At 44.2% G+C, this 27,809-nt stretch overlaps 1 protein-coding gene across 1 annotated transcript; it reads right to left on the minus strand.

The window, feature by feature from the left end:
- Positions 1-87: 87 nt before the first annotated feature.
- KCNMB3 (potassium calcium-activated channel subfamily M regulatory beta subunit 3) lies at positions 88-27,809 on the minus strand. The gene is made up of 4 exons (XM_066604993.1): positions 27,697-27,809; positions 3,112-3,310; positions 621-819; positions 88-486 (listed from the first exon to the last, which is right to left on the minus strand). Exons 1-4 carry the CDS (start codon positions 27,755-27,757, stop codon positions 88-90), a joined length of 858 nt encoding a protein of 285 aa, XP_066461090.1. The 5' UTR covers positions 27,758-27,809.

Consider the following 27,809-nt stretch of genomic DNA (forward strand, 5'->3'; position numbering starts at 1 on the left):
ATTACGTATTACATGTTTTGCTGCAATTTGGTCATACGGGTTAGACTCCCGATAGGGTCATAAGGTACACTTCTTGTCCACTGTTCATTACATTGAGTTTGTAGTGTGCGAATTTGATCTCCATCTTAAAGTCTTCTCATCTTTCCTTGTTCTGCTCTGTTGAGAGTCGGCCCGTGGCGTCACATTTCCGGGTTCTTCTCTTGTTGAATCACAGTAAAGCATACACATTAACGACAGATGTTGTGTTAATTTCACCATCCCAACTATGGAAGCTCCTCCGATGAGCATCAATGTTGGCCAAAACAAGCAGTGAAAGACCACAGTCCGGTCATACTTTTTAATCAGTATAACATCTTCTGGTTTGCTGTCAGGTCGATGGAAACATGCAAAAGGAGTGTCATTCTTGCGCTCAAAGTATTGTTTCACATCAAGTACCCCATCCAGCAAATCGTTTTTGTCTCGTTGGCACTTAGGGATATAAAAGCACTGTATAAAGAAACATTTCAGTTACATACAACACTAAATAAGCTATATGGTATCTTGGCTAATATACGTAGCGTGACGGTGAATATCTACTCCAATTACCAGGTACAGTAATACACATTTGTATGTACACTTACTTGTGGGTTTATCTGCAGAGCTTCTTCGTTGTAATGCAGGGCAGCCACGTAGTCAGAACCCGACACGTTCACCAGGATCTGAAGACAGGGATACTTGGATTGTCCATGGCAATCAACACCGCATGTGAACGAGCAGTCTATCCAGTCATCCATAATATCAGTTTGGATAACTGTGCAGTTCGCTTCTTTCTTCCAGACACTGGTAGACAGTAAAAGGTCCAGTTTGTTATTTGTCCTGACCAGCAAATCCCTCATTGAGTACATGACCGTTATACTGTTGGGATCAAGCGAACAGTTGGTTCTTGAAGTTAATATGTTGGAAATAAGAAAATGGTTAAAGGGGTTGTCCCGCGCCGAAACGGGTTTTTTTTTTTTTCAACCCCCCCCCCGTTCGGCGCGAGACAACCCCGATGCAGGGAGGTAAAGAAAGCTCACCGGAGCGCTTACCTTAATCCCCGCGCTCCGGTGACTTCTCTACTCACCGCTGAAGATGGCCTCTTCCTCCGTGGACCGCAGGGCTTCTGTGCGGTCCACTGCCGATTCCAGCCTCCTGATTGGCTGGAATCGGCACGTGACGGGGCGGAGCTACACGGAGCTACACGGAGCCCCATAGAAGACTGCAGAAGACCCGGACTGCGCAAGCGCGGCTAATTTGGCCATCGGAGGGCGAAAATTAGTCGGCACCATGGAGACGAGGACGCCAGCAACGGAGCAGGTAAGTATAAAACTTTTTATAACTTCTGCATGGCTCATAATTAATGCACAATGTACATTACAAAGTGCATTATTATGGCCATGCAGAAGTGTATAGACCCACTTGCTGCCTCGGGACATCTCCTTTAAGTGTAAGGGTTTGAAGGACTTTGACCAGGCCCAATATGTGATGGCTAGACAACCGAGTCAGACACCTCCAAAACAGCAGGTCTCATGGAGCTTTCTAGCTAGACTGTGGTTAGTACCTACCAAAAATGGTCCAAGTGAGAGTAACCAGTGAACGCCAATAGGGTTGTAGGCATCCTATGCCCATTGATACAATAATTGGGCACCCACCATGCTGTCAGCAGATCACTGATTGTCTTACCTTGGACCAATGTGGTAGGTGTTAACCACTGCATAAAGGGAAGGCCCCACAAAACCTGACATTTTGGAGATACTCTGATTCAGTCATTTAGGGATCACATATTGGCCCTTGTGAAAGTTGCTCAGATCCTCACACTTGTCCTGTTTCCTGCTTCCAACAGATCAACTTCAAGAACCAGCTGTTCACTTGTTCCTAATATCTTCAACCTATTGACAGGTGGCATTGTGACAAGTGAATTAATGTTATCCACTTCACCGGTCTGCAATTTCTACATTATACCTGATTGGTGTGTGTATAATTATCTATACATATGTCTATCTATGAGTAATCTAACCCTTTCACTGGAGGTATGTAATACATCATGACTTCAAGTGCTGCTCATAGATTTAACTATGGTGCTCATAGTACAGATTCCCAGGAGCTCGTATAGGTATATTTTATACTTACCTGCCTCCCGAAAGTCGGCACACAGTACATTCAGAACGCGTACCAAGTACCGTGTCACTGAACTCAAAGTTGCAGGCTATGTGCATGTGCTTCCATTGATCTCTATGCGAGTGCGCGCACACAGACTGCAAATTTTAGTCTGATGACATGGTCCTCACTCTGAAAGCATGGTTCACGCTCCGACTTTCGGGACTGACAATGCTGACACCAGGACAGGTAAGTATAGAAAATACCTTCTTGGGAACCTGTCCTGTGAGCACCATCACTTTGGCTATGCGCACCATAATCTGTGCCACTTTCCCTTTAACACTTTCCAATCCAATTTTGGATTCAGGGTTTCCAAAAAAGCTTTCTCTTTTTACTGTCATACAGCGGTGCCATCTGCTGGCTAAAGCCAGTATGTGTACTCCAGAGAGGCTCCGACAGGGGAGTGGCTGGGAATAGATGGTAAGAATACCCTGTCGGACGTCTTCTGACATTGGAGCTGTACAAGCTTCAATTAGAATGTAGGAAGACGTTAGACAGCGGATTGGAAAGGGTTAAAGCCAAGAATCTTTTAAATCCTACTAATCAAATAATATTCTAGATGCAATATCCGGGGCACAAGGAATTACTTTTTGGTTCAGGGTCTCTATAAAGTAGGAGAGGGGGGAAGTTACAAGTGATATCAGGGGAAAAAAAGATTACAGATTGTTACTGTCATCTCTTCCCCCGTTCAGTCTTCAGTGACCCCAGAGGCTGATACAGGAACTTTTCTTCATATTATCACTTCTGCAGAAACCCGAGTGCCAACTTTGGATTTCTGCCATGAATCCTGTAGTAAATATGTGTCTGATTTGCAAAACGCAAATCCGACACTTGTGAATATACCCCAAACATCATGCATCTACAAGTGGGGATCTTTGCTTACATGAGAAAACTGCTGTTTTCAGTATTTCAGAGCAATGTTTGTACTTGACTCACCTGAGCATGAACGGTTTCAAAATTGCAATCCCAAGCAAAAAGAACATGAGGACAGAGAGCCCCATCATAGTGAACCCCAACAGCATTGCCCTGTCTTCTCCAGCATTGGATACCTGTTTCTTCACTTTATCTACTGCTTTCACTCCGTCGCTGCTGCTGCTCTCTTTTCTTTTTGCCTTGCCAGGTACAGGAGAAAAGGCTTCCCTTAAAACAGCAGAGATTATCGTTATCATGTGCACATCTTTCTTTTTTCTGTTGGACATATTTATATTTTTCTGTAAACATAGAAGAGTAAATACATTTCATACAGTGAAACATTCTGAAGAGATACAAATCACTGAAATCGGCCATACTTACGGATACAAAGATACGTGAGCAGGTACAGTCATCAGTTTCCTGAAAAATCACTGAAAAAGGGCACCCTATAAAGGCCTTATTAGTGTGCAAGTATAAAGCCGGCTTAAGACAAGCCTATTGTAACACATCTAATATAGATATGTATCATGGACGTATTAGAGATGACATTAAAACTGTATGTCATCATAGTTTCATCAGTATTTGCCTCTATATGGTTATTGTTCTCTACTGGGCACATACTGATTCATTTTGCCCAATAAAAATAGGAATACGGTGGCCGAAACGCAAAGAATAGATCATGGTGTGTTTTTAAAAAAGATGGCCTTGAAAAATACAGCCATGTGAATAACGCAATAGAGTTACATAAGCTTCTTATTGCATTCCCAAACACGGAGCTAAAATATGCTCATCTAAAAGCAGCCTGATACTAGGCAGCCGCCGTTCTCATATATGGTGAGTGGTTGTTCATCAATATTTTGCACCTCAGTTTCTTCCCCCATATAGCATTTTGCCTTTCTGCAGGCTGCTGGGAACTGGTCTGCCCACGTACCTCTATATCAGTAAGTATGGCCTTTTTCAGGGATTTGTTCCTAAGAAATAGATAATGTTTTTCTTGAATATTAAATGAACGCAGACAAGATCTGTTTTTGGACTTTATATGTTACTCACTATCGTTATTTACTCATATATGGTGGATGATGCTGATAACAGATTCAAATACATATGCACTGATAAAGAATAGAGGACTAAGGGACTTACTGGGGGAAATGTACTATTGAAAATTTGCAAGTTTTGGAAATTGCACCAGAAAATTGTCTTACATGCTTTGCACTACATTTATCATGTGTTTTAGACACTTTCAGACACTTTTTTCATCACATCCAACAAAGGGACGTGGCTTAGTAGAAAGTCAGAGTGGCCTAAATGTGACATGTCAATATTAGGTATAAACTAAGCCAACTGATAGGTGGTAGAAAGTTAAACTAGACAGTCTAAAAATTACCCGAATTTATCATCCAGCAGTTACCGGGCATATTTACTTTGACCAGTGTACCTGCTAGAAATGTATTAAGAGGGTGTGTTAACACGTCCACACACAAATTTAGGTGCAGACTTACTCCACAATGTGTGATCATATCTGCAGTACAGACATTGTTGCACAAGATGACTCTCTCGGATGACACCGAGGCCTATCTTATGGTATTTGAGCTAGAAGCAGTGTGAGAAAAGTCACCTGTAGACCAGTGGGCAGAAGTGGTAGCTCCTTTCCTAACTAGAGAGACCAAAATGGTGTCTTTTGACTTAAATAAGCACAATGATGATGTACGACCTCATCCTTCCTCTAAGGAACTAGCTACAGCGATATGAAACAATCCTCGTGCAAATGATGGAGAGAGTGGTGCTTGATAAGTACATTTCTTCCTTACCTCCTAGGATCCAGCGATGCGTGGTCAAGGGGATTCTAAAGATGCAAACAGTTGGTCAACCTGGTAGAACGATACAGAGTTACTGAGGTCTACTCCAAGAGGTGGCTACGGGATGTTTCAACCCAAAGAGCAAAAAAATAAGGTAAGATTGTTCTGCTTTATTTAGATAAGTGAGCAGTTGGCTGGAATAAGTTCTAAGGTGAGACTGAAAAGTAGAGGAGGGCCTCAAATTGTGGACTGGAATCACATACAGTGGGGGTAGTGCCATGGACCTGGTATTGTTGCTGTAAATTGCCCCTGACTACTGCACTAGTGGAGTGGCATACAGCCAGGCAATTTGGTTAGTAAGGATGAAAACAATTTGGGTTGTTTTTGACCTATTTGATGTTTTCAGTTCATGCAATTCCTTAGTCTTCCACTGTTTTTTCTCCATTTGAGCTTGTATACAGCAGACATCTACATGGTCTCCTTGACATAGCGAAGAAAGCCTAGTAACAAGACGCTACACCTGACAGCAGTATAATTGAGCACATCACACTTATGCAAGAAAGAATTGCTTCTGTCATGCCAATAGTTAAGAGTTTTCTGGGACTTTAAGTACTGATGATCCATCCTCAAGATAGGTCATTAATAGTTGATCAGAGGGGAGCCACCGCTCAGGATCCCCACCGATCAACTGTTTGCCAGGCCTGCTGTCAGTGCAGACAGATGGACGGATATAGCTCTGTCTGTATTGCAGACGTTGGGTTGGTAATGCAGGCACTGTATCTTACACCTGCTGAGAAAAATGATAGTTTTGTTGAATATTAGTGCTTGGAAATAAAGGGGCCTTTGAATCCCTGAGATACTACTTACTGGGTCTTCATTTCAGGATGATTACAGACCACTGCTCTCTTACATGGATGTGTCAAACTAAAGAGAGAAACGCAAAAGTCACAAGGTAGTTTCTTACTGTACAAACTTTCAAAATAACAGTGGAACACAGATCAGGAAAGCTGATGCTTTGTCTAAAATGCCGTGCCTTGTAGCTGCAAGTTTCCGACCCGACAGGCTTGAACAAAGGAAGAGGGTATGTAAGACGGTAACAGAAAAAGTCTTTGGAGACGCATAATTTTCCTATAGAAACCTGCCATATCCTCCAGGAATATACTTAGTTTGTAGGCGAGACAGCTCAGGCTTCCCAAAAATCTCTGGAGTCAATTTTAGGGAAGAGTAGAGCAGGTTCCTCAATCCCTAGTAATGCTGATTAGGTTAGGGTCCCACAGAGCATCTGTTTCGTGCCTACCATGCATCTGATGTGCACCTGAGATGCGGCCGCGGTTTGACCAAAAGCTCCCATGCAGCGCAGCTTGCAAATAATTTGAGTGGTTACTAACTGTTCATTATTAATGACTGTATGCTTTGCCTACGACCGCACGACCATTAATAATGACAGTCAGTAATCACTTAAATTATTAGTGAGCCACATTTAGCTTTTGGACGCATCGTGACCGCATCTCAGATGCATGGTAGCCACTGAGTATGACTCTACCCTTAGGATTAGGCTGCTAATTAATCATCTGCACCTGCAGCATGTACTAACCCCTTGGCGCCCCAGGACATATATATACATCCAGGGTGTGCAGGGTTTATATAAAGCGGGATTAGGAGCCTGAAGGACTCCAGGGCTGCCATGTATTTCTACCTATTAAGTCAGACCCATAGCAGCAACACCATATACTGCAATACTGAAGTAATTCAGTATATGGTATAAGCAATCAAATGATCACAAGTTGAAGTCCCCAATGGGAACTAAAACAAAAAAAAGTGAAAAGAGTTTTCCTATTACTGTAAAAAATATAGTGTTCAAAAAAACTTTTCGCATTTATAACAAAAAAAAGCAAACATATTTGGTACCTCAGTGTCTGTAAAAGTCTGATCTGACAGCATTGCGGAATATGCCCTCCTGCAGAATATTCAGCACCCTAATCCAGTTGGCAGTACGGATTTTATATATATTTTTTAAGTAGTATAGCAATTTTAAAAAAAACGTACTGAAATTTGGTATTATTGTAATCGTACTAACCCACAAAATAAAAAGTTATCACTTTCAATTGAAAACCTCGCATTGCTCTGGTGTGCACCTAGTATGCGGTACAATGCTCCTGCCATCCACATCGAAAACAATGGGTGAGGCGATACAAGGGAAGGCCCAAAAGATTAGACATGACGTGATTTTGTCCGCATCGTAAAATATCGCTCATGTCATTCAAAAGAATGACGCTCATATTCATGCAAGATTTGTCCATCTTGCAACGCACAAGTCTCGCATGATTTTCTTGCCCGTGGGAAAACGGCCTCAGTCATATCCTTGGAAATGCATCAGAAAAAGTGATTGTGTGGAGGGTTGCTGTCAAAATGGACTTCTATTTCTAATAATTAAACACTGATGCTAATCTATCTTATATCAGATACAGCCAATGGACAAGAGTGGCACTGTTTCTAGAAAAATACTAGCTCTTTTTCCTAATCCTCGACTAATCTAAAAACTACAGTTGGTAGCACAGGTTGCTGATGGTGGCCAACTGAATGTACAACAAACTTACTTGATTTACTGAATTAGATATTACTTCAGAAAACTTCAATTTTCTGTAAAACAGATGTAAATAGCACAAATGATAGCATACAGTGATCCCTCAAGTTACAATGGCCTCAAACTACAATATTTTCAACCAACCAGTACAATTGACTCTCCTAGGCTATGTAACTGCACTCAGCTTACAATGCTACAGATAGTCTAGGTCTATGGCATGTGTGATTTACTGGTAGCACACCAGTATTACTGAAGTGACTGACTGTCTAGTAGCGCCTCTCTATAGTACAGTGCGGTATTATATGTTCTGTCACACATCTATAAGAATGGACAGAATGACCTAATGCATCTGCATTTTGATTCAACAATTTCATACTTACAGAGGTGAATAGTTATCAAGTGGTGACATGACTGTTTTGCAACATAGTAATTATTAGGAAATTATAGTACCAGTGTATCTGGTGGCGCAATGCACCACACAGCTCTACTACATGCATGTCACACACACAGCTCTGCTACATGCACGTTACACACACACAGCTCTGCTACAAGCATGTCACACACACAGCTCTGCTACGTAGCTTTCGCATATGAGCTACACATAATTTTCGAACTTCAGCACTCACTGAGGAGACATGTTTGCTCGCTGCTTTCGCATATCTGCTGCACGAGATGTACAAACTTTAGCTGGGGGCTGAGGTGAAACCGTGGCTTGTTGCTGTGTCATGTAAGCTGCATTAGTTTCACGGTGGCGTTGAACACTCTGGGGTGATATGTTTGCACAACAGCGACAGTTTGTTTCAACACTGGACGACGGTTGACGATTAGATGAAGGATCGACTGGTGTTGGCGGCATTAGCACTTGAGATGACATGATATCACATTCAGGAGATGTGAAGATAGTGGTGAAGGACTATGCTTTAATGTTGTTGGTCAATATGTACCACCAGCTATGTATGTAGACATTTGTGAGGTGTCATTTATTGGAGGCTCCACACAGGTGTGCAGCTACAAACTGGCAGACTGAGTACTGCTGTATCCATAGCAACTGAGGCAGCAGGGGTTTGTGGGAGATGTAGTCTGCCCATAACCCCTCATTCATTACACAAGGAAAAAGGACTTGTGATGACATCACCGTCATGTGATCAGGAGCAGAGCTAAGCCAGTAACTGACATTTGCAGGTGCTGTCAGGCTCTGCCTTCAACTCACACACACACACTCACGAAAAGACGAACAAGTGGTCGTTAGCACTTTGATTCAATTCACTTCTATTGGAGTGTGACTCTAGTGGAGACGTTCAGTGCATTATGATGTAATGGCATTGTGATGCCAGTGCTATCTTGTTGCATTGCACATAATGCAGTCCTACAGAGCTGATGCTGTTAATCTCAGTCCCATGGTCAGTTGCGTAATTTGCATTATGACTGGCTTGTCTTTATTCCAATATCCTTCACAATCTTTTGTATGCAGTCCCAGGAGAAGCAAATAAGTGAAATATTTTAGAGCTACTGGAATCACATTTACACTAACACTATACTGTCCTCCATGCTGCTATTATTCCTCTGTTTGTGCTATAGAAGGTTAGGGAGCAGAATCTGCAGTTCTCAGTGCACAGTGTATAGAACTGTAAATCAGATAATACAGTCCGTAGGGGGGAAAATTGGCAATAAATGCAGAATACAAGGTTTATAATGGCTGAAAATAGTGTTAGGCTAGTCACGATATCGCCACGAGAAAATCGTGGCAAAATTGCAACTTTTTTCCTGTGATTTTTGAGTGTCAGTGTGACTTTTTCTTACAAAACATCCCTGCGACTTGCAATTTTCTTGCATGTTTTGTTTGCGCGATATTGCTGCAACTTTTTGCAATCGCATCGCACGAAAATCACAAGTTTGTTCTTTTGTGATGTGATAAAAAGGAGGCTCCATAGGAAAACATGGGAGATAAAAAAAACGCTGAAAAGTGAGGTATGCTTTAAGTGAAAAAATGCTGTTTGTGATAACTGACTGATAGTCTTAATACAACTTTTTTTTTTAATAAATACATGCGATTAGCAGGGGACTCCCACAACTGCTGATTGGCTGGAACATAAAGCATGAAACTACACACGATAAAGAAAAATAACTATTATAGACTTTGCTAATAATCAAATTAATCAATTGCCAATATTGTATGCTTGCTCCTATCCTCAACCTTGTATATGGTTTCCTATCATTTGTACAAGCAAAATGTACTTGCAAAATGTTATTCTCTCCCCCTCTGCTGGTCAAATGTACTTCATATAACTTACGTGTTGTATGACTTTAACTGCATTGTTCTGTCTGGAAAATCTATGTTGAGGAATGATTCTGGTTGTAGATGTGATATTCACTCTTTGATTTCCATCGTTTTGTTTGACAAGACCATAGGCAGTAATTTGATGCTTTCTCCGTTTTCCATAGCAAAATATGCTATATACTATACTAGTTATTAGTTCATGGATATAGATACTGCCATTTGTTGGAGCACGGGTATTTTTTTCCAACTGAACATAAATGCTTTAGAGGAAATCACATATTTATACAATGTTTCTACCTTCATAATACAGATTGTTTTTTTGAAAACTAGAACTTCAGTTGCATAATGGTAATTACCATTCTTCGAGCAGCATACTCCTGTGAATTAGCCTCTAGACAATTAATTGCACTAAAAGCTTATTTACATGAATACCTCAGTGACCGTCCCTAGTGAGTCCATCTCCTTTCGAGAAATTATGGTAGTTGTACTAAGGTTTACTTTTAAAGGCACGTTTACTACTTATATATATAAAATACTTAAAAAATTATCTCACCATATGCTCGCCACATTTGACATTACTGGCATCACATTTATGGAATATGAAAGTAAATCTGTTATATTGAACATGCAGTCTGATCTGTAGGCAGCATCGTATACGGCAGAAGAACTGAGCAGGTTGACATTTAGTGTTGGTTCAATACAATTATAATTAATTCATTTTAAAACCTTTTCAATCTGACCTTAGGAGTAAAGTGGGCAGTCCTATAAATGATTGAGAGCCTTCCCAGTAGAAGTGTGCATACAGAACTAGCTGTCAACCGCCAGCTGGACTCCTAAGTAGAACCGCCTGCTGGACTCCTAAGTAGAACCGCCTGCTGGACTCCTAAGTAGAAGCGCCTGCTGGACTCCTAAGTAGAAGCGCCAGCAGGACGCCTAAGTAGAAGCGCCAGCAGGACGCCTAAGTGGAAGCGCCAGCAGGACGCCTAAGTGGAAGCGCCAGCAGGACGCCTAAGTGGAAGCGCCAGCAGGACTCCTAAGTGGAAGCGCCAGCAGGACTCCTAAGTGGAAGCGCCAGCAGGACGCCTAAGTGGAAGCGCCAGCAGGACGCCTAAGTGGAAGCGCCAGCAGGACGCCTAAGTGGAAGCGCCAGCAGGACGCCTAAGTGGAAGCGCCAGCAGGACGCCTAAGTGGAAGCGCCAGCAGGACGCCTAAGTGGAAGCGCCAGCAGGACGCCTAAGTGGAAGCGCCAGCAGGACGCCTAAGTGGAAGCGCCAGCAGGACGCCTAAGTGGAAGCGCCAGCAGGACGCCTAAGTGGAAGCGCCAGCAGGACGCCTAAGTGGAAGCGCCAGCAGGACGCCTAAGTGGAAGCGCCAGCAGGACGCCTAAGTGGAAGCGCCAGCAGGACGCCTAAGTGGAAGCGCCAGCTGGACGCCTAAGTGGAAGCGCCAGCTGGACGCCTAAGTGGAAGCGCCAGCTGGACGCCTAAGTGGAACCGCCAGCTGGACTCCTAAGTGGCACCGCCTCCTAAGTGGCACCGCCGGCTGGACTCCTAAGTGGCACCGCCGGCTGGACTCCTAAGTGGCACCGCCGGCTGGACTCCTAAGTGGAACCGCCTCCTAAGTGGCACCGCCGGCTGGACTCCTAAGTGGAACCGCCTCCTAAGTGGCACCGCCGGCTGGACTCCTAAGTGGAACCGCCTCCTAAGTGGCACCGCCGGCTGGACTCCTAAGTGGAATCGCCTCCTAAGTGGCACCGCCGGCTGGACTCCTAAGTGGCACCGCCTCCTAAGTGGCACCGCCGGCTGGACTCCTAAGTGGCACCGCCGGCTGGACTCCTAAGTGGCACCGCCGGCTGGACTCCTAAGTGGCACCGCCGGCTGGACTCCTAAGTGGCACCGCCGGCTGGACTCCTAAGTGGAACCGCCTCCTAAGTGGCACCGCCGGCTGGACTCCTAAGTGGAACCGCCTCCTAAGTGGCACCGCCATCTGGACTCCTAAGTGGAATCGCCTCCTAAGTGGCACCGCCGGCTGGACTCCTAAGTGGAACCGCCGGCTGGACTCCTAAGTGGCACCGCCGGCTGGACTCCTAAGTGGCACCGCCATCTGGACTCCTAAGTGGCACCGCCGGCTGGACTCCTAAGTGGCACCGCCATCTGGACTCCTAAGTGGAATCGCCTCCTAAGTGGCACCGCCATCTGGACTCCTAAGTGGAATCGCCTCCTAAGTGGCACCGCCGGCTGGACTCCTAAGTGGAACCGCCGGCTGGACTCCTAAGTGGCACCGCCGGCTGGACTCCTAAGTGGCACCGCCATCTGGACTCCTAAGTGGAATCGCCTCCTAAGTGGCACCGCCGGCTGGACTCCTAAGTGGCACCGCCATCTGGACTCCTAAGTGGAATCGCCTCCTAAGTGGCACCGCCGGCTGGACTCCTAAGTGGCACCGCCGGCTGGACTCCTAAGTGGCACCGCCGGCTGGACTCCTAAGTGGCACCGCCGGCTGGACTCCTAAGTGGAACCGCCTCCTAAGTGGCACCGCTGGCTGGACTCCTAAGTGGAACCGCCTCCTAAGTGGCACCGCCGGCTGGACTCCTAAGTGGAATCGCCTCCTAAGTGGAACCGCCGGCTGGACTCCTAAGTGGCACCGCCTCCTAAGTGGCACCGCCGGCTGGACTCCTAAGTGGCACCGCCGGCTGGACTCCTAAGTGGCACCGCCGGCTGGACTCCTAAGTGGCACCGCCGGCTGGACTCCTAAGTGGAACCGCCTCCTAAGTGGCACCGCTGGCTGGACTCCTAAGTGGAACCGCCTCCTAAGTGGCACCGCCGGCTGGACTCCTAAGTGGAATCGCCTCCTAAGTGGAACCGCCGGCTGGACTCCTAAGTGGCACCGCCTCCTAAGTGGCACCGCCGGCTGGACTCCTAAGTGGAACCGCCGGCTGGACTCCTAAGTGGCACCGCCGGCTGGACTCCTAAGTGGCACCGCCGGCTGGACTCCTAAGTGGCACCGCCGGCTGGACTCCTAAGTGGCACCGCCATCTGGACTCCTAAGTGGAATCGCCTCCTAAGTGGCACCGCCATCTGGACTCCTAAGTGGAATCGCCTCCTAAGTGGCACCGCCGGCTGGACTCCTAAGTGGAACCGCCGGCTGGACTCCTAAGTGGCACCGCCGGCTGGACTCCTATGTGGCACCGCCATCTGGACTCCTAAGTGGAATCGCCTCCTAAGTGGCACCGCCGGCTGGACTCCTAAGTGGCACCGCCATCTGGACTCCTAAGTGGAATCGCCTCCTAAGTGGCACCGCCGGCTGGACTCCTAAGTGGCACCGCCGGCTGGACTCCTAAGTGGCACCGCCGGCTGGACTCCTAAGTGGCACCGCCGGCTGGACTCCTAAGTGGAACCGCCGGCTGGACCCCTAAGTGGCACCGCCATCTGGACTCCTAAGTGGAATCGCCTCCTAAGTGGCACCGCCGGCTGGACTCCTAAGTGGCACCGCCATCTGGACTCCTAAGTGGAATCGCCTCCTAAGTGGCACCGCCGGCTGGACTCCTAAGTGGCACCGCCGGCTGGACCCCTAAGTGGCACCGCCGGCTGGACCCCTAAGTGGCACCGCCGGCTGGACCCCTAAGTGGCACCGCCGGCTGGACCCCTAAGTGGCACCGCCGGCTGGACCCCTAAGTGGCACCGCCGGCTGGACCCCTAAGTGGCACCGCCGGCTGGACCCCTAAGTGGCACCGCCGGCTGGACCCCTAAGTGGCACCGCCGGCTGGACCCCTAAGTGGCACCGCCGGCTGGACCCCTAAGTGGAACTGACAGCTGAACTCCTAAGCCCATAAAATCCCTTTTCAATGTAAAAAGGGTGGTCAAAACTGGACAACTCCTGTCCATATTCCCCATTAGGGGGCCTGGTCTTAGGGCTGTTCAACCTGTGCAGTCACCCATCTCTGCATAAAAAGTGTGCTACGAATTGCTTAGCACCTGGAAATTTTGCTCATTGTCCCAGACTTCAAGTCAAACCAATAGGGAGAAAGTCATGTAGGCTGCCTTCAGATTTATTGATCAGGCATCGACAGAAGGAGAGCTGTGGTTTTCCACTGTGCAGTCCTATCTCCAGCACTGATCTCTACGATGAGTGCTGTAGAGGAGATCATATTCTAGTTCTCAGAGCCTGATGGACAGTTGAGTAACTTTTTGCATTCTAGCTACCAAGGAAATCTTAGAGCCACAGCTACATGGGATTCTCTACGTAGCTTTCCTCTGGGTAACATACTTCCACATTCCAAAAACATATTGATAGGTTATTGAACTTTCTATAAAATTGTGCCTGAGAAAAGTATCATTATAAAAGTCCTTAGACACCACAGTCATAGAGACCATGTCAGCCCATTGACCTCCAATGCGATCACGGGCAAAAGGTTGAGGTGCTGTACTTTGACAACCAAGGGTCTAACAGAGACCCCCAGGTCTGCCATTATTTGCCTATTAAGAAATGCTAGAGGCATGGTCTAATAGTTTTCAACAATAATGCTTTGATATACTCTGCATTTCAAAGCATTACTAATGCTGCATCAAGTCCCTTATGAGTGCTTTCACATGTACAAGAATATTCTGCTCTGTGTAAAAATCCACACCAAAATTCATATGTCTAACATGTGCATTTTCATGTGAATTTGCAAATGACTTAATTCCACCACAAATCCGCAGATTTTGATGCAGAGTTTCCATGAGGAATATTCAGCTATCTGTTGCATAAAATTGTGGTATGTGTGAAAACATCCTAAGGGGAGAAAAAAATCAAAACCCAGTTTTAAAAAGGTTAATAAAGTTTTAACTCTTCCCTTCCAAAAAGTACTTTTAAAAAAAAATATCCTCGCAATTGTAGTGGCATATGAAATAAACTTAAACAGTTTTTCACTGCTTCTGTAAACAGCAAATGGAAAACAATGCAAAAAAAGTGTACCAAAAATACTTGAACCTTTTCTCGTAAAAAATAAGCCCTCCCATGACTACATGAGTAGAACGTTATGAATGTAGTCACATAAAAAAAATTTCTTTAAAAGAAAAAAAATATATTGTGCAGAAGTGCTAAAATGGAAGAAAAGGACTAAACATATTTGGTATAATTGTATTTGTACTAACGATAGAAAGAAGTTAAGTTGATGTTTTTACCATAAGGCAGACAGAGAACAAAGAAGAATCACCAAATGATGGTGAAACTGCAGGTTAGTGACATACCCCTCCTCCTCCCCCCAAAAAATAAAAATAAAAGCTCATTAGTAAATTTATTCATAATGATGCCATTAAACTCTACAACTACAACTCAAAAAATAAAAGTGACGATTCTTGGAATGTGCCAATGAAAAAACTGAAAAACTGCTTGGTGTATTAAGGGGTTAAAAAATGTAATTAAATAAACTACTGTAGAATAGTCTAATATTTAAATCGTACCCAAGTAACTTAACTTTTCGCTGATTGATAGGGGTGTATTCTCCGCTTCAGGTAAGAAAAGCTCATTTTAGAATGTTCTTATTAGACTGGATGATCTCTAGATACCGTAATACAATATTAAATTCACAAGCACCTCTCACCTCATGTAACGTCTGCGACTCCCTTGTAGGGTTATCTGGATGGGCACACTGAATGACTGCCTCTGTGCCACTGGTGGCATCCACATCTCTTTCCTGAACATAGCCATTGATACAGAGTAACACATCCATGCCCTATCACTTCTGCAGAATTCCCATTGCAGACCCTTAGCAGCTCCCGTTCTAGCACATCTTGCTGGAGCACTAAAGAATAATATCAGCCTTGGTGCCAAGGAAGTTTTCTCGTGTGAAGATATCAGACTTGTAATTAATGCTTATGTCATTGTAAAGCATATTTTAGCACTTGGGTACTTTTACATAAGCCACTAGCGTTTCTATAGAAACACTTATTCCACTGGGAAGTTTGGATGTCTCAGGAGCTTGGTGCAAACTGCAGGGGAAGGACCGGACTCCTTGTACAGCGGAGTCTCATGCAAGGTCACAGAAATCACATATGTCTTATGCCAGAGCTTCATCTGAAACTTCTGTTATAGACAAAATAGGTAAAGACTCAATTAGGTATTTTACAACGAAAACTAAAACAAAACAGATTAGAATGCATGATAAATTCTGACTGCTCATTGAAGGCTTCAGTACAATTGGTTAACTAGGAAAACCTTTCCTGTCAATGTCTATGGAGACAAGTAGTATAAGGTTTTTGTGTTGTGCTCTCTAGGTGCACCTTAATAAATATCCTTTTCTAGTGATGTCAAGTATTCAGTCTGCCATGTTTGTCTAGCAATGGCACCTTCTTCAATCAAAGTGACCAATACAGCAGGTTGTTTCACCTCTGGGTATTGTGGTGGTTGCCTTATAGCTCAGTACAACCTCTGCTCCTCCTACTTCCTTCACATAAAAAAAATAAAAACTTTTTGTGTCAAATCAAAGTTAGCTAAAAATTAAGAACAGTTCTTCAATAAAGTTTAACTCAAGTAAGTTACTTGAATTTAAAAAATATAACGCCGCTCCCACCTACTGGATACCCGGACTGTCGTAGGAATAAGTTTTACCCCCTGTGGTTTCATTCCACCCATCTTGAGAATAAAACCTGTGGAGTCTCTATAGCATTTCAAAAATCAATGGCCCCCACAGTTTTGGCGCAGGAGAGTGATGAAAGTGGGCGGTACATCTTCCTAAAAATCTCCATCGCTAATAGGATCTATACAGTCGCTAACATGTATTTTCCCAATCAGGGACAAGTATGCTTTGCCTCCAGGGCTCTCCGGGGATTGTCAGATTTTGCGGATGGGACATCTGTCATTCTGGGCGGAGACTTAAATATGTGCATGGATCCTCGACTAGACTCCTCCACAAGACGTTCCGCACTCACAGGGTTCAGAAGATGCTAGTGAGTATGGATCTGATTGATTTCTGGCGCATCCTCCACCCGGGTAAGCGTGACTACAGTTTCCACTCCATGGCACATAATTCCTATAGTAGGATTGACTATCTATTTGTTTCTCATGGTTTACTCGACAGGGCTGCTCAATGTTCCCTAGACGTATTCTTGTGGTCAGATCATTCACCAGTCTTTGCATCTTTGCATCCAGGGAGGGGGGCGCCTACGTGGCATCTTAATGATAACCTACTTAAAGACGCCGCCTGCCTGAGCGACGTTACAAGAGCAATAGAAAACTTCAAACTGGACCATAGCACAGACCCCACGCCTGCCCCGATAAAATGGGAGGCCTTGAAATGTATTTTGAGGGGTGTGTTTATTTTACATGGAGCGAGGCTTAAATAAGAACACACACACTACTGCTCACCCAGTTAATAAGGGAACTTAGTAATAAAGAAATGACAAATAAGTCCCAACCGGCTGCCGCTCTCTGAAATCTCAGAACTTCGACATAAAATTCTAGATATTCTGGATCAAAAAGCCCTCTGCAGAAGGGATAAGTTTAAAGCTGGCTACTATGAAAACGGGGACAAGAGCGGCAGGTGGTTGGCTAGGTCACTATACCCTAGAATGGCCCACCCACATATACATTCCATAAACTCCTCAGAGGGGAGACGGGTTCATTCCCTATGTTAGATTCTCGAGGAATTTTGTTTATTCTACTCCAAATTTTACGATATCCCGGGACCCAAGGGTCCACCGGACACTCAGAGTCAATGAGCTTTAGCAGATCACCTTGACAGCCATGCTCCAGGACATCTTTCAATGGAAAAGTCTCTGGCCTTAGATAAGGATTTTGATGCAGAGGAGTTCTCACAAGTATTACAGGGAGTCAAGGTGGGAAAGAGCCCGGGACCGGATGGGTTTTCCCCTAGATTTTATAAGACATGTGGGAATCTGGTCTCTGACTTGCTCCTACAGGCCTTCAACGCAGTCTCTCGGGGCTGTCCCTTCCCTCCCCAGGCTCTCCAGGCACACATCGTTTTGATACCTAAGCCAGGAAAGGACCCCCTGTCAGGTGGCAATTATTGCCCAATATCACTCAATTGCGATCTAAATTTTTTCAAAAATATTAGCGAACAGACTGAACCTCTTGGTGCCCCGTCTTATACATGGAGATCATGGTCCCGGGTAGGGAGGCGAGGGACAACACCATTAAGACCCTGTATCTAATAGCTCGGGCGCGCAGAGGAGGATCTCCGCTATGCCTGTTGTCCATCGACGCAGAAAAAGCGTCTGACAGGATTAGTTGGAGATTCCTAGAGGCGACCCTCCTGAAATTGGGCCTCGGGCCCAGGGCACTCTCCTGGATCATGGCATTGTACCGCGGCACAGATCAGGGTTAATGGCAGATTGTCCACTCCCTTCGAGATCAAAAATAGCACGCGACAGGGGTGCCCTTTGTCTCCAACCCTGTACATCCTGGTGATGTAGGCTTTGGCTAATGCCATTAGAAATAACCCCTTAATACAGGGGGTGCGGGTTGGGGGGGGGGGGGACACAAAATATCACTTTTTGCAGATGATCTCCTGGTGGGCCTCCCCAATATTATGCAAGAATTTGCCATCTTTGGCAAACTCAGCAATTACAAAGTAAATGCACAAAAATCAGTGATACTCAACATCTCAATTCCTCAGAGAGAGGCAGATATGGCGGCGGCCTTCCCATTTCCTTGGAAATTTAACACAATTAAATACCTGAGGGTTCAGAACCTGGCAGATCCAGCCCAGATATATGAGCTAAACTACAAACTGCTTCTGTCAACCCTGGGAAGGGATTTCGAGGACTGGGTGGGAGTTCCTATGTCATGGTTTGGTAGAATGAGTGCGATTAAGATGGATGTTTTTCCGAGGCTGCTGTATATTTTCCAGACTGCAACGTGTTGCCCACCGGGAGGTTTTTTTGATAGATTGCGAGGCCTGATACTTAAATTTATATGGAAGGGGGGATCCAAGAGGCTTAGCTATAAGAGCCTAATCAAACAGAAAGAGTGAGGCGGAGTGGGCCTCCCTGATTTTCGATTATATCACAAAGCGGCGATAGGAACTTTTATACTAGACCTGCCTCATCATGGGTCAGATAAACTATGGGTGTCAATAGAAAAGGAGAGCAACGCCTTTGAGACGCGGGGGGCATTTTGGGTCCCAGGAGGGGTTGACTGGGAGAAGAGGGAGACTTCGAATGTGATGATCATGCTTCTTAAAGCCTGGCGAGGGGGATGCAGGATTTCGGTCCCAGGGCCCCTCACTCCATTAGTTGGGAATCCGCAGCTCCCGGTGACACTGGACACTGGCTGCATGCAGCCTGGGGTTTATGCCACCGGGGACAGAAGCCAGGGTAGGGAAGTTGATGGGACCTGTGGGCTTGCGAACTCTGATGAACCTGTGCGTGGCACGGGAGATGCCCCTGGGCTCATGGATGCAATATCTCCAGATACGCAGTTATTTGGGGAAGATAAAGCCTGAACAAGGATGGAAACTTTTGAGAAACTATGCTGTGCCTCGGAGGCGCCCAGACACACAGTCTTGTTGCTCTACAACCAATTACAAGAGGAACATCTGGATGGTCACCTTCTTAGGTGGATAGGGGCATGGGAGGAGGCACTGGGCCGGTCCTTCCCTGGAGAGCTCTGGGGTAGGGCATATCAGTTAATGCATAACATGTCCATATCCAGTAAGCTCCAAGAGCTAAATTTCAAAATTATATTGTGATGGTACATGACCCTGGAGAGGCTGCACACTTTTTTTCCATCAACCTCAGACATCTGCTGGTGCTGCCCGGCTGGAGTAAGTTCGATACTTCATATTTGCTGGGAATGCCCCATGGTTGCAACTATATGGCAAGACGTGAGGTGACTATTCGAGAAAGTGTGCAGAGAGCCACTAGTCCTGATGCTGGAGTTGGCGCTGCTCTCCATCCACCCCGGCAATGCTCCATCGCTCAAAACAGGAATACTGAAATTTTTTATCATGGCAATGAGACAAGCAATACCCAGGTTTTGGAAGCAGAGTATAGACATCCCCAGGAGTGCCTGGGTGAGGGCGATGGATGAAATTGAGAGCATGGAGGGGCTGAGACTAGCGGATAATACAGCGGGATACGAAGGCTGTTTGGACGGATGTACGGAATACCCCCCTGTTCTCCAGATGATTACAAGACGGCACCTATGAGTAACTTGACTAGATATTATGCAGAGGCGGCAACCCGGGAGTCTCTACCTGGACATTTCCTCCTCTCTTCCCCCTTCCTTTTTCTTTCCAACCCATTCTCTTCATGTTCGTGTGATTAGTATGTGTGGGAGGAAAGCTCGGTAGTGTGCGGGTTGGCGGCAGTCAAAAACGGAAACAAGGGGATAAAGTCCAAGTGCAGGCGTGACCTGCATTTATTTCAGTCCAGAAAACAACACAAATTGAGCCTTAGCTTCAGGCAAGAAAATGACAGTCCATCAATAGGTCAATAGGCAGTCCCTGCCTGACCAGGTCACGCTCAGCAGGTGCACCACACAGCAGGGCTTTTACCTCTCGCAGGTATCACAGGCTGCCAGGGTCCAGCAGCCATCTTAATCCCCCCCTGTGTCAGTGCACACTGCTATTTATATGCACACCTCCTGCTGGCTCAGCCTCAGCACCTGGGCTGATTGACCTCACCCATACCCTGGAGTGGAGGAAGTGGAATGGATGGCCCCACTACCAACCTGACATCCATTCCAAAAACCAGGCCCAGATACTTTTAAAGAACAGACCTCCAGCAAGTACTTGCTGGAGACAACATTGCGCTCCTGGCTTCTCACATCTCAAACAGCGGGACATGAACTTCCTCCAGTCCCCTCAGGCATAATACCGAAACCTAGGGGCGACGTAGCGACCATCCACTACTACGCTCCTCAGTACCTCACATATGTTATGTTATAGATTGGAATATATTGTTTCTAATTAGGGTTCATAAACCTATCCAGTAAGGTCTATATGTCAAAGCCCTATAATACTATTGATACTTTCTTTTTGCAACTGTATTGTATGTGATGTTGACAGAAAATTAATAAAAAACATATTGAACAAAAAAATATAACGTCGCTTTCAGATGCATGTATTTTTGCTCCCTATTATGTTATCTTTACACATTTTGGCATTTTTTTGAAAACACAATTTTTTGTGAGTTTTTGCCTCTGCATTTGTTTTCTTTTCTATTGAGCAAACATGCATCAGGATTTGCCCAATAGCAAATAATAGAAATACAGAGTCAACTATGGATAAAAAATTAATGACATACCGATTTTATGTCTTTTGAAACACCTCCACAATATGGATCTGTATCACGGAGGTGTTTTTGTACACTTGTCTGAAACTGTTTTTAAATATGCAACAGATTACTGAAAGCATGGGGGGGGGGGGGTTATAAAAAAAAGTTTATGCCAGATTCTAGCTTAAAAAAAAAAAGTTGCAAATTATTACAGTCCCACCTGCACAAAGATATGGAGACTTTTCTGTATTTTCCACCAGCCTCGCAAGCTGGGCATGTCTTGATCAGAGGAGATAGGGCACCTATAACTTGTCCAGTTCACTATAATTTACACCAGTCACTGGTGTAATATATAGCAGAAATCTACAGCAGATTTTACCTGCCATAGATTTCAACAGCTGGTAGATCTGACACTAGTCTTGTATAAAAGTTTCTCTCGTGCACAAATGCATATACTACAAAATTTGTTACAACTTTTCTAGAGATCATACGGAAGAACGCTATATGAATTACTTATAAAAGGCTTCCTTTTGCCCTCCTGGTAAGAAAAGACTTTGCAGCAGTGCAAACTTAGACAGACAGTCAATGTGCCTGATTTATTACAGTGACTCTGCTGGATGATAAATTCGGCACTTTATACCACCTATCAGTTGGTGCATTTAGGTTATGCATACCTTTTCAATGATGTCATGCCCCTTTCCTACAAAACCACGCCCCTTTCCTACAAAGCTACGGCCCTTTTCTGGACCTGGCAAATAAAGTGTCTAAAACTGTCTAAAACACATCATAGGTTTTGCATAAAACATGTAAATAGAGATGAGCGAGCACGCTCGGTTAAGGCAGTTACATGAGGGACCATCGCTCTTCTCGAGTATCTGCATACTCGTCCGAGCAAATGCCGGGAGAGCAGGTGGGAGTGGGGGAAGAGGGAGAGAGATCCCTCTCTCTCTCTCCCCCCCCCCCCCCCACACACCCCACCGCTCACCGCCTCCGCACCGCATTTGCTGGGATGAGTATGCAGTTACTCGAGAAGCGGGTGGGAGCGGGGGGAGAGTGAGAGAGATCTCTCTCCCCCCTCGCTCACCACCGCTTCCCCCCGCATTTGCTCGGACGAGTATGCAGTTACTCGAGAAGAGTGATGCTCGCTCGAGTAACTGCCTCATCTCTACAAGTAAACCGTTTTCTGGTGCAATCTGCACTAGAAAACTAGTCCATTTTCAATAGTAAATCTGCTTTATTGTCTCTGAACCTAGCCATAGAGGAATAGTTTGCAGACCAACAACCAATACATTCTGTTTTCTATAGGAATCCAAATTCCTTTTTAATTGGTGCAAAATTTCCGAGGTGTGAGTTTGAAATACATTTTTCCCCCCTTGTATTGATATCATTTGCCCTGGGTAATGCTTCATTGCAAGATTAAAGGCCCATTTAGACTGGACAAATGTCGGGCAAGCGATGCCTGACACTCGTCCCCACACATACTCACTCTCATGCTGCTGCATGGGAGCTAGTATCACTGGCTCACAGTGGCGCAGCTGGAGGAGATTTCTCTCCTCGCACTCCCCCACCCCTCTCCATTGACTTAACATAGCGGCCGTTCAGTACTGAACAGCTGCTATTTACACTGAGCACTCATCGTTCAGCTCATGGTCCATCGTTTATGCTCTATAAACGATAGACAATGAGCTGAATGATCATCGTTCAGTGTAAATAGCAGCCGTTCAGTACTGAACGGCCGCTATGTTAAGTCAATGGAGAGGTGGGGGGTGGGTGAACGAGAAGAAAATATCTCCAGCAGCCTCCCCGCTCCCTTGCTGGCCACTCTGTGAGCGAGCCAGCAATACTAGCTCCTGTGCAACAGCATGGGAGCGAGTGTATGCGGGGACGAGTGTCAGGCATCGTTTGCCCGACATTCGTCCCATCTAAATGGGCCTTAAGTTCACAGGACTGATTTTCACATGGCTTTTGGATTAGAATATTCACATATTTTATGTCAAAATCGATGTAAAGTCTTGCCACAAGCCAACTCCCATTGTTTTCTATGGAAATTTACATTCCTTTTTAAAGGACTAAGAATTTCCTATGCTCATATTTGAAATCCTATTTTTTCTCACACTAATGAAGTTGGTACAACCAATTAAATTTACCACATAAATTAATCCTCTAATTATAAAGATACCAGATATGTACTCTCTACTTGCTGAGTGATGCAGCCACAAAAATGACCTTCCTTAAGGTTTTAAGCATGTCTCCCTTCCCTGGCATCTATGTGACATCAGTACATGATGATAAAGCAGTTGGGTGCAATCTTTTTTTTTAATTAATATTGAGAATAGATAGGACAAAGGCAGAAGGTGCATAAATAAAGAATGAGGATAATTTTTTGGAGGTTTGGGAAGCCCCCATTTTGCATCATGTGGGCGCACTGTGGCTTGAAAGAGGAGCATTCTAATAGGACATCTATATCATCCAGAATGTGTGATAAATGTGCGCCTGTACTGGAGGATGAGGAGCTTTGGTGATTCTTCCGTTATTTAATGATTTTTTTCCTTTTATAGGAGAGGGAAAAAGGATTACTATTCATTTTAGGAATCTGACACTTACATTTGGAGCCATTTTTGCCGTTTTAGTAATAAACACAATTATTTCACTTTGCCACAACAACCTGAGCCGTAGTATTGCAGTGCTCTATTAAAGCAATCAGCAATCAAATGGCTGACTTCAATAGGCAGATTAAAAGACTCAAAAAGGTTAATGCAGAGTCTGTACAGAGTCCACTCGACTTTGGAAAATGCACTAATTTTGATGTTAAAATTGGAGATCCAGTCTAAAATCTGCATTGGATTTTTCTGACCAATTCTATTATATGCAGATACTTAAAAGGCTTTACCCATTACTTAAAATTGCTACACAGCCACTCTGTACCTCCTGGTTGCTGCTGACCAGGACCTGCGACTACTGTCTTGATCAGCAGCAACCAGGAAGGACAGGGTGGCTGTGGAGCAATTTTAAGTAATGGGAAATCCCTGTAAAGGAAACCTGTCATCAACTGAAAGTGCTATTAACTAAGTTATGGTGCTAATAGATTAGGTGATGTGGAGTCCATGGAATCTCTTTTCATTCTCACCCTTTTCAGAAGGCTGTGCATGTGATTGCCATAAAGATGAATGGGAATGTGCACAAACCCTTCTGAAAAGAGTCAAGCTTGTTGTGCTTAAGGGACTAGATATACTCTCTCACTTTCCCAACTACTGCTCCCTCTTAACTTAATAATAACGACTATGGACAACGACTGGCTTTTTACGTGGGGTAGGCCACAGCTCTATTAAACTTTCTTTTAGAACTTTATACCTTTTTTTAAAACTTTCCATGCTTTTCTACAACTAAAACTTTAATGAGTACTATAAGGCGTCCAAAAGCCTGTTTAGAACTAAACAGGGCTTGAAGAACCGCCTTTCTTCTAAAACCAATGCTAGCATGGGAAGCCATTTTCTGCTTACCCCTAGCTGTGACAACTTCCAAACAACATAATTTTATTCCTTTAATGATAACCCTTTCCTTCCCCAACTCCTTGGTGGGTAGGTGGATGGTTTTCCTCTTCCTTCTTCACCGGCTCCAAACTGTTCTCTAACTCCTCCCTATCCTCTTCCTCTCCTTCTATAACTCCTCTCTAATCCATTACAAATCTAGTTGTCAAATCCCCTTTCTCCTAACATCCCGCCCCCAGTCCATAGGCAGCTTCATTAAGTATATTGCTGCCTTACATGCTTATAGTTGATAACAGGTTACCTTTAAAGAGTTTATATTACAGTTCCTCTAGTAATAGCTCTTAACCAGTTCTACATGGCCAGTTTGTCTCCAAAGAATCTCCCTTTGTAAAGGGGGTTCTTAGAATGGAAAACTCCTTTAATGTAGCATGATTAACATTGTACTTAACCAATTTTTTTAAGCCTCAGAAAAAAGCTGTTAAGGGCAGTGAATAAAATAAAATAACCTATCCCGTGCTCACCAGTTAAAAATGTTGTGCTGCTCCAGTGTAGCCACTCCGCTTCCTGTGACACCACTTACAAGAACGCCTGCAGTGGTCATGTGTTGTTCATCATTTACGTGACCAATCACTAGCTTTAACTGTCACGTGGTAGCATCACTGCTGAAGCCAATAATTGGCTGCAGTGGTCACATGTATGATGAACTGTGTGTGACCACTTCCAGGACTAGAGCAGCAGGGTCCGGTGGGGCTATGCTGCAGCAGCACGACATGTAACAGATGAGTTCGGGATAGTTTATTATTTTATTGCATTCTTTGCCCTTAGACAATTTTAAAAAAATCTGCTTTACAGGAACTTGGTGTTTTTCTCTCATTTGAAGAATATTTTATATTATTATTAGAGATGAGCGAACGTACTCGGTAAGGCCGATTTCGCAATCGAGCACCGCGATTTTCGAGTACTTTAGTACTCGGGTGAAAAAATTCCGGGGTCGCTGGGGGGTGGGGGGAGGCGTGGTGGAGCGGGGGGGTAGCAGTGGGGAACAGGGGGGAGCTCTCTCTCTCTCCCTCTCCCCCCCCCCCCCACTCCCCTCTGCAACCCCCTGCTCACCCACAGCGCCCCGAGTACTTTTCACTCGAGTAGTGAAGTACTCGAAAATCGCGGTGCTCGATTGCGAAATCGCGCTTACCGAGTACGTTCGCTCATCTCTAATTATTATATTACAGTTTAAAAATATTAGTAATTGTGAAAGTCTCTTACATGCACAACTAGAGCTGAGGGCTGGGGTATACAGAAAAACAAAACATATGCAATACTGTACATACAGTTGGCATCAACATTACGGAAACCTATGGTGAACTCAGTAGTCTGCTTTTTCTGTTATCTTCTATTCTCATCTGTAGAGTATCTCTCTTCCCTACAGCTTCCATATCTATCTTCATCGGTACATGAAGTACCGAGGAACTTTCATTTTTTTATTTTTTTTCCTTAGAAAAGAAGACATAGGTATTGCTACACTATAGTATGGATGAAGTTTCTGCAATGTGAGCCTAATACTGTGGCTTTACATGTCATTGTTAGGTTTACCTTCTATAAGATGGATATGATGCTTAGATTTGAAATTTCATTTCACTACCTACAAATGTTAATTAATGATGATTAGTTTTTTCTTTTACCACCCAAACCCAAGTAACGCTGTTACAGTATTTTATGTAATACCAATTTCTTTCCTCTCCAGGTAAATAAAGGAGGCTCATGGATCTGGCTTCTTCTACAAAGGACATAAAGTCCACAGAAAGTACATGAAGTTAAAAGGTTTAGTAATGATCGGTGAAGGCTGCGTGTGTATGATCAACTTGGTGAAATAGACAAGATATTTGCATCATCTGACATTAAAACTACGGTCTTACTTATTGTGTTGTCTTACTATGTTTCTTATTGCAAATCAGTTAACATTATTGGCAGATCACGAGAGCTGGTAACATCATGGAGATGAGAAATGAAAAATGTTGACCTTTATGATAGCAAAAACCTGCAAAAACGCAGCGAGTCCCAGCAGCTTTTGCACTCTCAAGATGCAACGTGATACTCTTAAAAGAGAACTAAAAAGTGCACAATTTATAAAGACATCTAATTTAAAAAAAAACTTTGTTTGCATTGTTTTTCTATATATTTGTTTTACAATCCGTTAAAAAAAATTAAATCATTTTAAGCTAACGGTCATCAACAAGAATCCACCTGTCTACTGCGACCTCAACAAATATTAGTTTTAGTTTCATCTGCTATTTCCATAACGGCTGCCTCAAACAAATGATGAAAATAACCCTTTTTTACAGGTTTTTTTTTACATACTTTCCCCTCCTTATAAAGAAATAAAATATATCTAAATTTATATAATTTAAGAAATATAATAGATTTCACAAAAATGTTTGATTTGAGGGACAGATACCTCATCATGAGTTTATTTTAGCAGACGATACATTATTAATACATGGAAAAGATGATGTCTACTTGTCCTCTACTCATTGAAGTTTATATATGTGAGGTTAATCCTCTGTTTTGTATATGGACATAGTGCAAAGCTACGCACCTAAGCAGAAATATTTCATAAAGCCATTGAGATGTGAATCCTACTGAAAACTAAATGTCATGTTAGCAATATCTGTGACTAACAGCAGCACAATCTATTGGCTAGCATATAATTTTACACTTGTATATATTATATTTAGCAGTTTGTATACTGCCCCATATCTCATGAGGCTACTTTCTCATGTGCAATTTTGATGTAGTTTTTTTATGCCAAAATTAGGAGTGGATAAAAGAAAAGTAGAATTTTCCTGATATAATTCACCTCCCTTTTTGACACCCCTGATATTAGTTTAAAAACTGCTTAGTAAACTGCAATAAATCGGCACAAGAGAAAGCACCATGCAATTAATCCCTGGAAACCAATTCTTGGATTTGTATATCACTGTTATCAGAACAGATTGTTTCCACTAAGGTGTCAAATCAACAAAACTAATCCTCAGTGATTGCTACTTAACATAGGCTGAAAAAAGACATATGTCCATCCAATTCAGTCTATCACCCACCCAAGGTTGATCCAGAAGAAGGCAAAAAAAAAACCCAATGGGGTACAAGCCAATATTCCTCATTTACTTATCTCTGCTACCTGAAGTTTTAATCACACTCAATAAACCATACGTATATACACACACACCCAGTCTGGCCAAATAGAATACTTTACCCGAGAGCAGGAATAAAGGGCCATCGGCGTGCCTCGATGCGGACATTTTTTTGCTTGTCATCTTTCATATACTCTTGATTAATCTTTGCTTAAAATCCCATGAAAGAATTTAG

The sequence above is a fragment of the Eleutherodactylus coqui genome, chromosome 1, assembly GCF_035609145.1.
Source record: "Eleutherodactylus coqui strain aEleCoq1 chromosome 1, aEleCoq1.hap1, whole genome shotgun sequence".
NCBI classification, from domain to species: domain Eukaryota; kingdom Metazoa; phylum Chordata; class Amphibia; order Anura; family Eleutherodactylidae; genus Eleutherodactylus; species Eleutherodactylus coqui.

Bases quoted from the DNA above. Each gene is read 5' to 3' on its own strand.
- KCNMB3 (XM_066604993.1), bottom strand. From the start codon at position 27,757: ATGACAAGCAAAAAAATGTCCGCATCGAGGCACGCCGATGGCCCTTTA. The intron at 3,311-27,696 runs GTAAAGTATTCT...TTTTAAGGGAAG, and splicing joins CCCTTTATTCCTGCTCTCGG to CCTTTTCTCCTGTACCTGGC. The intron at 487-620 runs GTAAGTGTACAT...TTCTTTATACAG, and splicing joins CTCTGCAGATAAACCCACAA to TGCTTTTATATCCCTAAGTG.